Genomic DNA, 12893 nt, shown 5'->3' with positions numbered 1-12893 from the left:
TCAGACAGCATCAATAGGCATGTTCCCTACCACTCGCGGAATTCTTATCTGGTAATGGAATTGATTTCTCCCCACTCGTATCCAGTTTCAACAGAAAAAAAAAAAAACATTTGGATGAAAATAAAATGTGCACGTTCTGCACATTATATCACCACACATATCCCCACCATATTGAAAAAAATTGTTGCCACCATTAAAGCTAACTGATGCATAGTGAGAATCTCCCTGGTTGTAAGGCAAAAGTTATTTTTAGTTGAATTCTAAAAAAAAAAGGGGGGGGGGGATTTTTTAAAGTAAAAATGTGATGGTATTTTGGCCTAAATCTGGATCCAAACTGGTTTTAGGCTTGGATTTATTCCAAATGGAAAACAGTCAAACATTTAAATATGTATTTAATGCTGCTGAAAATCTTGTAAAATGTTTTTTATTAGGTGAAAATATTACAGTAATTACAGTATTACAAATATTACAGTTGTATTTAGACAAAAAGCACATTAACTAGAATTTACAAATGTTTGAAGTAATTTGGAGAAGGAAGTGATAATTATGTTCATTTATTCCGAGGGAAATCTAAACACTAACACATTTCTAAATAAATGGTAATTTACTAATGAAAGGACACATTTAAATGTCTCAGCAGTAAATTACAAATACCGAGAGCAGATATTTAAAGGTGCTGAGATTCCAGGTTGAGAAAGTAAACATTAATAATCAGTGGTAAGATACGTGTATTACAGAACAGCATGACAAGTAGCTAGCTAATGAGTTCTGTGGGGGGGTGAGGGGTGTGTGTGTGTGTGTGTGTGTTAATAACTTTAGCACCCTTGTGGCCAAGATGGAGTCTGCTCTGCAGGCATCTCTGTCCAAGAAAAGGCATGTGCAGGAATATAGCAGGGAAACTCCCTTCTACCCCAGGAACACCTCTTCCACACCCCTGGAGTAAATACACACCCATCTAGTAAAGGCAACTAGGCTGGCTCCTTCTTATTTCAGCTCCTTTGCAGTTATATGCCTAGATGGATACAGAAGTAGCTACACTGCACCACGCCATCAGCAAGCATTCAATGAACCACAGTTTGAGAATCACTGGCTTAAACAAACAACAGAAAATCCTGATGAAATAATTTTAACAAAGGAAAAATTCCTATACTGGGCAGCAAAACCTTATCTGATACAGTCACATGATTTAATTCAAATACTTCTGACAGCAACTCCAATCTGCCCCTTCTCATGTGGACTCAGCACAACTGAGGAGAGCCTCACCCTGCATAGTATACTAAAGGGCTCCTCCACAAATCCTAACTCTTGGTATGCAATGGCCACACTCACCCCAGTTGTGCTTGGGATATGCTCTGGCACTAAAATTTCACAAAGACTACAACAGACCACGGCCAATACAAATCTGCAATAAAATGTTTAGACATTTTATTAGGGAGAAAAGACAGCTGCTTGCCAAAAACCTGGTTCAAACCAACAACCTCTATAACTTATCCAATGCAAACCCATGCAGCCCCTACACCAAATATTCCAGAGAAAGTAAAGGGGTCAAGAAAACTTAACTGTACTTGCAGTCTGCACCATAAGAAAAATTCCTTCTCATCCCCAAATGAATTTAATCACCTAAACCCTATAGGATGCCATCTTTCCATGGCAAAAACTGTGCCACCAAATCTAACTGAATTGCCTATACCTAACCCCATTCACACAATTATCCTCCTACAACAGCAATTTTGGGGGAGTCTAGGAAGATGGGAAGGGGGATGCTTTTGTTGCTGGGATGGAGAAATCTGCTTCTAGCCCTTTGGAATGGTGACCCAACTGAATCAATGAGCAGGCTTGACAATCCCTAATCAAGCCAACTAGATCTCTTGTCTCTTTCCCTAATCCTCATGAGAGGAACAATCACTACACAGGCTTGAGAGAGGGGAATGGAGTTCAAAATTTTAGCTCCTTCTAGGGCCCAGCTGAACTTTGCCCTATTTAAGGTGAGACAGGCATTACACTGAAACTGAACTCCTTCACACCTCAGTTGTTAAAGTGCAGTTTGCCCTTTAATGTCAATGCTTTTAGCATTATTCAAAGTTAGGATTACATTTTTAGGTGCTTAAAATAAATTGAAAAATAAAAGTGCAAATAACCTTAAAAATATTAATGAAGGTGAACAGAAAGAGGCAGAGTGCTTCTTGTTCTTGCCAGTGATAAAGGCAGGCTACAATTTACCGTAGTTCTATGAACATATTCCCTGCATTGTTGCATGGATCCAAACAGTAGAGTGGTTGCAACAAGTGCTCCCCACCCACCTTCTTACCTTTTCTTCCCTCTTCTATGAATAACCCTCACTTACACTTCAATGGACTCACACCAAAATGTGTATCAGAATGCTTACCAGATTCTGGAACACTCCTAGGATTTACTGCCATAGTTGGAGTGTGTGTATGGCCATTAAAAGGAGGGAGCATGGAGATATTTTGAAACAAGCAACTAACTTTACAGAAGAAACCCAATGATTTCTTCAAGTTAAATGTTCTGAGTTCACAAAAATCACCAGAGGTGAATGAAATGGCAATACTGTAAATATGAAAGTCCTCATTCATATTTGGGTGACACTACAAATAATGAAAAATTACCGAGCCTCATACAATTTGGGAAGTGTTGTACTCTGTGCTTCAGATGTCATCATCAGCATGCTGGGACAGGCTACTGCCAGTCAAGTAAAAGCAATTCCCCTCTTATGTTGCAATAAGTTGACAAATTTATGACGTGGCTGCCAATGTTGAAGAACAGTTATTTACAGGAGTTCAGGAGAGAAAGTACTTCTATATGAAAATACTGATGTGCTTTCTGCCCAAATTAACATTTGTTCAGTATGAGTGGGAAAGATCCATACATTAAGACTTCTTGTTTTGTTGTCCACTGACGCAGGACATGCTACTGGAGGAAAGGTCTCTGAAGCTTTCCAACAGACAATTCTTGACACTGGGTTGGATTGGCATGATTGTGCTGCTATTTGCACTGATGGTGCCCAAGCCAGGACAGGAAAACACAGTGACCTTGTGACTAGACTCGCATCTATTTCATCCCAAACTATTTGAAAATTTTCAATTCACCACCAAGCTCTGGTGGCAAAGACAATACCAGTGGAACTAAAAGAGCTACTTGATGAGACTATAAAAGTTATGAACTTTAATAAAGGGAAGCCCACCATGGGTTCTCCACTTGGGGGCTGCGACCCACAGAGGTGTCACAATCACCCAACGCTTCATGCATTGCTATATGAATGGGGGGTTCTGGGGTAGTCCTGGAACAGGAAAGGTTGAGAACTTCTGTTTGAGGTCAGTCTAAAAACTTGAGCTGGTGCAAAATGTATCCATTGGTGCCTCCCAATGGCAGCACAATGCACCCGTGCTCCATGATCTACACTGGCTGCCTCTTGGTTTCTCGATTAAATTTAAGGTTTTGTTTTTAAATCTACAAATGCCTTAAACAGCTTGTGATTTTCCTGTTTGGGACGTCACCCCTCTCCTCATACCATTCTCCTGCAGCTGCAGTCAGCAGAGGTGCTTGAGCTGGATCGCCATCTATTTAAAAGGGATTGGCAGGAGTGTATGTTCTCCATGAAGGGCCTGCAGGTCTGGAACAAACTCCCTCTGTCCAAAATAGTCCTGCTCTGTTGGCCTTTAGGTACTTGGGAGGCAAGGGGGGGGGGGGGGAAGAGAGGGAGTAGCAAACATGGACTAGCATTCCTTTTCATTATTATAGATATACAAACAATCTGACTTTTAACCTTTCATAGCCTTCTCTTCTTGTATAAAATCCATAAATTCAAATATTTAATAACAATGAGTGTGAATTCATAACAATGGTTTAAACTTATTAAACATTCTCTTTCCATTATAATATTTCTCTAGTTCAACCACAGAAACCTAAAATAAAGGCTCTACTGATTATTTTGGGTAGTGAGGGAGGAGGAATGGAACAGTAAAATTAAAGCTGAATTTAACAACTGTATCCTTATGATGCAAAGGCTTTTCACAGTTATCACCAGGGAGAAACAAAACACTATGAGAGAAAATATGTTTTTCTGAGCAAATACCTTGGTTTAGTTGGGTGGCCTCTGTAATCTGAATTCCATTCACAGAACACTGTGCTCCATTCAGTGGTATTAAATTCACTGTACCGCTGAGATTTTCAAACACGCAGTGCTCACTTTCCAAATCAACGCCATGAAGAACTAAAACACCCCAGAGCAAAGAAAAGAGTTATTTTCCTAGCATTTAATAGGATTTTTTTTTCATTGATTTTGGGTGCACATCACCAGGCATTTGAGTATGTATTAGTCACTTTACTCTGGACAATATTCTGTGTCTTCTCCATCAACCCATGCGGACATTTGATTTGCCTCTTTTTTGGTAGGGACAACTTTTCTTCTAATTCCACTGGACAATAATGCCTTCCAGACAAATCATAAGTTGGGGGAGCAATTATTTTTATCTGCATGAGTAACTTCGGAACAGTTAAATTTAATCTGAAAATACAGGATGTTTATAATGTAGACTACTTAATACTTGTCTGCAATCACAGTTATTAAAGGATAGCTCAAGATAGAACAGAACCTCAGGTTTCCCATCCCTGTGCTTAATCCTCTAGACCACGTAGCTTTTTTCCTTCTCCCTCTCACTTCCCACATGAATTTTTATGGAAAAATAGCTTCTGTCTTTCACCACAATCAGATAATCATACCCAATTTTGTCAAACATTTCAGAGTCCGGGACTCACTCTAATTTAATGTTTACAAACACAAAGCCAGGCATATTTTGACCAAAGAAACTCATTATAAATATTTGCGCAATTCTAATTTCTCAAATTATACCCAAAGGATATGATTTATCAGCAGAAACTACAATCAATGTCACTAGACATAACATGTGCCATGCAGTACTCCAGAATTAGCTCTCATTCCAACATGAAGAGAATATGCAGGTCAGTTTAAGTAGGCCTTGTCTCTATCAGCCTGGGGAGCTTCCAATACGACCATACAAAAATACCGTCAGCATGCCAAGAGGTTAAGCAAATGATCGTGGTCTTGACTACAGCAGTTTACTACACAGAAAAGGACATCATCATCATAGGGCACTGTTTCAGTTTTACAATGACCAGGTTAATAATGCATCTCATGGTGCATGGGTCGGAAGGTCTGCCAAAACCCACGAACTATTTTAAAAATTATACTATTAGACACTCTTTGAGCCAAGTCCCACTGAATTATGATAATAAAAATCACTGTATTGAAATGCAGTTCTCTTGTGTATTTTGTTTTTTAAAAGAGTATTAATGTACATTCATAATCAGCAAAATATATGAATATCAGTAACTAAAGAGGAGGGGAAATTTTAAACATGTTATATGTTTGGATGTTGGAAGAGAAATGGACATTACAAGGAAGTATGGATGTGAAAAATGCCTCAACTTTCTTACCAATGTTCTGTTCTGTGGCAGCATCTTCTCTGCCGACATACGTTTGGCCCTCCTAGACATGGAAAAAAAGCTATTTTTTTAACTCTTCAAAATAAGATTAAAAACGTATCCTATTACTCATCCCCACGAACACAGAACTTCGGATCAAAGTACTGTTTACACATAGTATTTTGATTATCTAGTAACAATTTAAAATTGCTTTATCAGACAATCTTTATTATAAAACATTGTTAGTTCAAATTTTACTTGGACTGAGCAAAACCACCTTGATGGTTCTTAGGCAATTAATCTATATTTGGATTTCAATTCAAGCTTTATAACAAGACGAATGAAAAACCACTAGAGCTCACAAGAATGTCATATGTCTATCGTAGGTTCAAGAGTTGACCCTCAGGATAGACCTACGCTCTAATTGATTCATATTTTAATTTGAACAAGTTATAGCCTTTTTACAGATGATGTCACAGTGCTGGAGAAATGTAATGATCACTTACTATAGATTATAAATTAGTACTATAATTAAAGTTGTCCATTTAAAAAGCATGAGGCAGACAAAGACTGCGGAAGCACAGAAGTGTGTTTACCTTCAAGTGATACAAGATGATCCCAGTACTGAGAAGATCATCATCAATGCCAATGAGGTGAGGCAGTTCTGAATCTAAAACGACACCAATTCCTTCTTTCCTAAGGGCTAAGGTTTGTTCCTGCAATGACAAAATTTACTTTATTCTCAAAGCAGAAAAAGGGTATTACTGTTAATTCTCTATTTATTTAACACTTTTTAATGAATCAGTAAGGCAACGTCTACACTGCACATCACCTGCGTGTAAGGTATGTGTAGCTACACAGAGAGGAGAAAAGCAAGCTGTGACCACAGAGGAGGCAGAAGGGAAAGCCTCTGGCAGCTTCTCTCTGCCCATGCCCTTCTCCACTGCCTCCCTGTCAGAGCTCTTCCCTCTAGAGCAAAACCTTGGGCAGTGGGCAGCTGCCAGAGCCTGTTGCCAGAGACTTTCACTGCAGTGTGGAAAGTCTCCGCAGCTTCCCAGTGCTGGAGACTTTCCCCGCCACAGTGAGCTGCTGGAGCCTTTCTCCACCGCAGGAGTCTTTCCTTGCAGTGGGGAAAGGCTCTAACAGCTCCCTGCGGTGGGGAAAGGCTCCAGCAGTAGGAAGGCAGCTCCAGGACACTCCACTGCTGTTTTTAGAAGGGGTAAGCACTGTTTGGGCGAGTAGAGAGCCCAGTATGGTACAGACCCAGAGTTCAACCAAGTCTATGTTCTACTCACCTAAGCAGTGCCTCACTGTCTACACTATTATTTATCCATGTTCGGGGGGCATGTAGCATATGTATTCTACACTCCATCAAAATGAATGTGCAGCACAGACATACCTCAAGTTGGACACTGTACAAAAGGTCACAAGGAAATAAACAAGACTGAAAAATTAGATTTCAATTTTCAAATGGGAATTCCAAGCTTGCTATTCAGAAATTCTCTAAATGGGTTATTTAGGACTAGTCAGTAAAGCAGATTAGGAGGATTACTCAAAAGAACCCTCTAGTAATGCTGGCTGAATGGAAGTTATGTGCTACTTTTGGTGTTGTATGAAGAGTTTGGATTTTCATATGGGATTTGTAAGCATAAGGGATGGAAAACAGAGAGTTCTATTTGGTCACACTTTAAATAAACAATCTTCCTCAATAATGAGCCTGGAAGACTGAAAAACCAACAAGCTTGAGTAATTAGTATAACCTATAATGTAACAGAAGAAGCATAGAATATTGACAGCAATAAATAAATAACAGTTGCAGCCATAATTTCAATTGTACACAATTCCTCAAGTGCTGGATTCCATTGGGACTACTCAGAGAGAAAAGTACCATTCAGCATGAGTAAAAGTGCAACCTTTAAGTGCTAAATGATTTCTGGTAACATCTTTAAAGAATAACATATTGATGTATATAACAAGATTAGAAACAATAGCTTGTTTTGAAATAAGGTTTCGTATAATATTTACATAAAATTAAAAAACAAGGTTTAGATATAAAGGTACCTTTATTATTGAAGTCTGGTTTTGGTTTTGTTTCGGTTTTAAATATAAACCACACAGCAAAACTCCAGGATTTATTTTTTTTATACAAGTGAAATTGACATTGTAAAAAAAAAAAAAGAAATTAACAAATCTCACAGCTGTGTATCACAAAGCATACACTTTTCTAGTGGCACTTCTAAACACACAAGATATATGTCTAGTGACAGTGGAATGACTGTTGCCTATTCATTTCATTGATATGACCCCTATCGGTCTTGCAAGACCTTACAATGTTTGCACACGTGGGCTGACTTGCTATGCAAGGTCCCTTAAATACAGAAGCCTGACATAAATCTGAACAATATTTTCCAACATTGCCTCTGTCAAGCCAAAATGTTACAATGACAAGACAAATACCCCCAAACAAAAACCAAAAAACCCCACAATGGTAAAATATGAATTAAAGTTTTCAAGCGTTCAGAAAACAAATGATTTCATGATTAACGCTGCCCTGCAGCTCTCGGACATTCAAACTGCGTTCGGCAATTCCTTGATATTGTAGAAATGTCACCTTATAAAACTAAAATGTAGAGCTTAAATCATTGTTCGAGTGAAAAAGTAATTTCAGACAAAAACATCTATCACATATTAAATATTTATTAAGAGCTACTCATATACGTACTTTATAACGCTTCTATATGACAAGACTGAATACTTCAAAACACTACAGGTTGATGGCCGTTTGCAAATTGCTGGCAGTTTTGGCCCAGCGCAACACATGAAATATTTTAAGTTAAACATATTTTTTCAGCAGAACAAATCACTTGCTAACATCCCTTGCTCAGGCAAAAATAGGCTTGCTAGGTTGTCCAGAAATCATAACTGAGGGAGAAAAATCAATTATGAATAATTAAGAGCAATGAAAAATGCTTCTCCTTTCGGCTGGTAAACAAAGTTTAAATTTACTGACAACCATTAAAAATAAAATGGTTAATTATGATTTAAAAGTGATGTGTTGTTCATTTATTCAGATCTACAACCAGAAAATCAACTGAATTCCATGATCAATCTCTTATTTTGGCCATATTCCTGAAAATTACATACACATGCACCCTATTAGTGTATGCATTACAGACAGAGCTTGTAGCACCAGCACAGTTAATGTTACCCAACACTTTACAATTTTGCTGAACTTAAGCCATTTGGGCCAGGCCAGCCGACAACAATTCCAGGCCTCAGTGCTGTCCCTAGGCAGGTGTGGGGCCCAGGGCAGAAGTGACGAATCTGTCACTTCTGGGACCAACCCCATCACTTCCACGACCGACCGTGCTGGGCTGGCCAATCATGCCAGCCCATCATGCCAGCCCACGGGCCCCCCCAAAGCATGGGACCTGGAGCGGTCGTCATCTCGCGTGCGCCTAGGAGACCTGCAGCCTGCCTGGGTGATTTCAAAGGGTTACCGCAGCAGTGGCGGCCCCTGGGCAATTTCCCCCTTCCCCATCAGCGAGCCTGATTTGGGCTGAAAATCTTCCATGCCAGGTGTCTGCCTCACACTGAGGGACGTGCGGTTTTGAAACTTTCAGCTAGAATGTTTATCCATTTCTGAGAACAACATTAGGGGAAAATACACTTTTACCAAAGTTAAAAAATAGTTAATTGAGAGAGTCTAGCACCCCTTAGCTAAGGCTGTAAAGTGGTCTCGGTGTCACTAGATAGGACAGAGCACCTCACCTAGGTGGTGTGTGGGTTATACATGCACTACCCTGCAAAAGGCAACTGAGCTTGCTCCATACTGGGGTTTCAGGACTAAGCAGGGCTTTCCTTGCAATTGCTCCTTTTGGCAACCAGAGACTCCTTGGGCACCGGAACCAAGATGAGGGTTCTGTTTCTCTTCTGCTCTCAAGAGCCCTCTGATAGCACCCAGGCAGTGTGGAGAAGAAAGAAGCTGCCTGACCTGTGAAACCACCAGGAATCACATTCCCCTTTAGTGGATGGTTCACATAGAGCACAACAGCCTACTACTGCAGTTACTCCATTAGCGCAAGCTGTAGAGGTCTGTCTTGTAGATCTAAAAGATCCACTCCTGCCAATGACCTATTTGGGGGTCAGTATGGTTACATATGATACAATGTGTTTGTCAGATTTCTTTTTTAAAATCACCACAGTGTCCTATTTCATCCCCACACTGTCCCTAGTGCATGGACTCCCAAACATGAACAAAAGTTCTGAGAAAGGAAGGCACAACAACCAACTTCAAGGATACCCTCCACATGAAGTTGGGACACGTTTTAAGAAAAACGTACACCATGAAGAGAAACTTCCTCTGAACTGTAGAACTCAAATACAATTGCACACAGTTTTTTCATTAGGATTGCATCAGTCCACCCATAGCCATTATGGGGGCACTTTCTTGGGTTCTTCCAACCTCGGTTTCAGCCAGGTAAGCTCTACAGAATACTATAAAGAAAGGTGAAAATTCACATCTAGCTTAATCAGTGTGCTGTGAGTGGGTGTGGGGATGGAAGTTGAAGAGGGAGAAATTTTCTAACCCCAAATATAGTGATCATTTTCATGCCCAGCATGTTGTAAATAAGGATCGTTATCAATTACTACCTCGAAGTTATGAAAGCAATAGTCTCTCTCTCTCTCTCTCTCACACACACACACTTTGCTAACGTCAGTACAAGAAAACTTGTCTTTCCCTACTGCAACCCCTGCCAGAGTAGGGGAGATAGGGTCAGCAAGAGAGCAAGAATAAATCCTACTCCTACTGGCAGCTTCTTTTAACTCTCGTTAAGGAATGATCAGGTGAGTTTTCGTACCAAGACCTGCTATTGCTCCCTCAGTGCTGTCTTTCTCTCTCCTCCCTCTCTCCCTCCCTCCTCCCCCTCCCCGCCACAAGGTCACTGGAATGCTGTCACCCAAAGGTCAACCTGTCCTTTGTGGAAAACCAACAAGTAAAGGGAAGGCACCAGAAGAAGGAAGGCCAGGCAAACAGAAATAACCCTTGCATCATCCCACAGGTCACAATAAGGTCAGTTCCCATGGAGGCAGGATCCTCATTTTAAATAAGTCAAAGGTCTATAAGCATGCCATATTTATGAGGCAAATAACTGCTTAGGCTTATTTCATGGCTTGATTCACCTGGATTTGTACAGCAATTTTTCAAAAGCTGTGAACCAATTATTCAAATTACAGAGTGAAAAAGCTCAAAAATTATCATTTTGAAAATGAATAAAAACTCAGGTTTCTATTTTTAAAACCTGAAGATACTGAATTCATCTTCTCTACACTTATCACTGAACAAAAAAAAATATCATTGTATTCATAGGCTGTTGAAAATAATACAATAAGGCCAAAGAGCAGAACACAAAGTATCAAACAATAGTATAATAAGCTGTAGTTTTACACTGAAAAGTGACTTCGTAAAAATTATTATTTTTTGGAATCTCACTAACTTCCAGATCAAATGTGCTCAGTTGACAAGTAAATGGCCAATTCAGGAAAGCATCCCTATTCAAGACAGCACTTCAGCACACTTAATTTGAGCAATGCTTAAGCACTTTCCTGAATCAAGGCTACAAGAAGAATGGGATTTTAGTTGTTTATCTAAATGACAGCCCTAGGTTCTTTCTTGTTCTCACATGGTCAGAAACCAATATTCTGAAACTGCAATTTCTTTAACAACTCTGTGGAAGACATGAGTGCTAAAACAGAATCCCACTCACTCCCCCAGAACTATATTAGTCTGTAGCGCTAACTGGGAATCAAATCTTTTATGGCCCAATCCCACAATGAAGATCTACTCATTACATTTTTTTTTAAAGTATGGTGCTAAAATACTTGTTTGAATCTTTGGGCTAGGCATGTTGAACCATGTAAAATGTGTACCATAAAATATGCAGTTTGTGTAGGTAGAAATTCAAACACTGTTTTAGTAACTTTACCTGTATGGAAACTGCAAATCACGTCTCGTATAAGTTTTCTTTAAAGCCAACAGTACAGTTACTTGAAGAAATATAGAGGGTCCAAAGTACACTTCAAATATTCCCTTATCAGTATAAGAAGTAGTATAATATTGTAATCATCCGATTAGTCACACTTTCTAATGCTATTGACATTGCACATATTAAAATGGTAAATAATTATGACACTGCCCTTTTAATAATCTGCTCCAAGAGGTTCAGCTTAATTTCCATTACACTTTCCACTGCAAAAGCTTAATTCTTTATTTAAATATTAAACAGTTAACTGTTGACACACAGTTCAGAGAACACATTGCGCAGACATTTCTGATAAAACAGAACATTACGTTGGCTGAGTAAATTGTCCAGATGTCTATATCTAAATTATGCAAAAATACGTCATTCCAAATTAAAGAAATTATGCGTAAAAATATGCAATGGCAAAAGTCCCTGCATTAGTAGTCAATGAGACTCCATAACCAGAGAAGATTCTTGTGGTAACAGGAACTTTGGGTGTACCTGAACAAAAATATGTTATAATATCCTGGGTTCACAATGATAGAAAGTTTTCTGTGATCTGGCGCTAACATTTAATGCCATATTAAAAAAAAAACCACAGACAACTATACACAAAGGCAAACTTCAGAGTAGCAGCCGTATTAGTCCGTATCCGCAAAAAGAAAAGGAGTACTTGTGGCACCTTACAGACTAACAAATTTATTTGAGCATAAGCTTTCGTGAGCTACAGCTCACTTCATCGGATGCATTCAGTGGCAGGCTGTCTGTAAGCAAGGACTGGCCTGTCTCCCAAGATCTGTGAGAGTGATGGGTCGTCCTTCAGGATAGGTTGTAGATCCTTGATGATGCGTTGGAGAGGTTTTAGTTGGGGGCTGACGATGATGGCTAGTGGCGTTCTGTTATTTTCTTTGTTGGGCCTGTCCTGTAGTAGGTAACTTCTGGGTACTCTTCTGGCTCTGTCACCTTACCTGATCACTCTCGTTACAGTGTGTATGGTAACACCCATTGTTTCATTTTCTCTGTGTATATAAATCTCCCCACTGTATTTTTCACTGCGTAGAAGTACACAAGTAGTCCTTTTCTCAGTACACAAAATAAGTTCTTAATTCATAACTGGTTTTCCTCCAGCTATATATTTATGTTTTTACATGATTCCTTTTAAATACTTGGAAACTTGAAACTAATCTGTTTCCTTGGAAAAGGAAAAAAAAAAGTCTCCATCATTCTGCATATTGTAGGATTGCTCATGAATGCCAGGCTGCTAAAACAGTGTTTATTTCTTTAATTTCAAAATAAATAAGTTACAGAGGAGAAAGAATTACATAGACTATGCATTCAGAGAAAAAAAGTCAGTGAAACAGTGGCCTCTTCTTTATAGATAAGTGGAGTTCCTGTGCAATTTCAAAC

At 39.2% G+C, this 12893-nt stretch overlaps 1 protein-coding gene across 3 annotated transcripts in view; it reads right to left on the bottom strand.

Moving 5' to 3' along the window:
* KIF16B (kinesin family member 16B) overlaps positions 1-12893 on the bottom strand; it is a 243691-nt gene that overhangs the window by 126266 nt on the left and 104532 nt on the right. For all 3 annotated transcript variants that reach the window (XM_073339553.1, XM_073339554.1, XM_073339552.1), the window contains exons 13-15: positions 6060-6179; positions 5476-5527; positions 4094-4231 (exon numbers count right to left, since the gene is read on the bottom strand). In XM_073339553.1, coding sequence (XP_073195654.1) covers positions 4094-4231; positions 5476-5527; positions 6060-6179 — 310 coding nt within the window. The remainder of the gene's footprint in view (positions 1-4093; positions 4232-5475; positions 5528-6059; positions 6180-12893) is intronic.

The sequence above is a fragment of the Lepidochelys kempii genome, chromosome 3 (genome assembly GCF_965140265.1).
Source record: "Lepidochelys kempii isolate rLepKem1 chromosome 3, rLepKem1.hap2, whole genome shotgun sequence".
Classification (NCBI taxonomy): Eukaryota; Metazoa; Chordata; order Testudines; family Cheloniidae; genus Lepidochelys; species Lepidochelys kempii.
The sequence above is the reverse complement of the archived record's forward strand: the minus strand, read 5'-3'. Positions and strand labels throughout refer to the sequence as shown.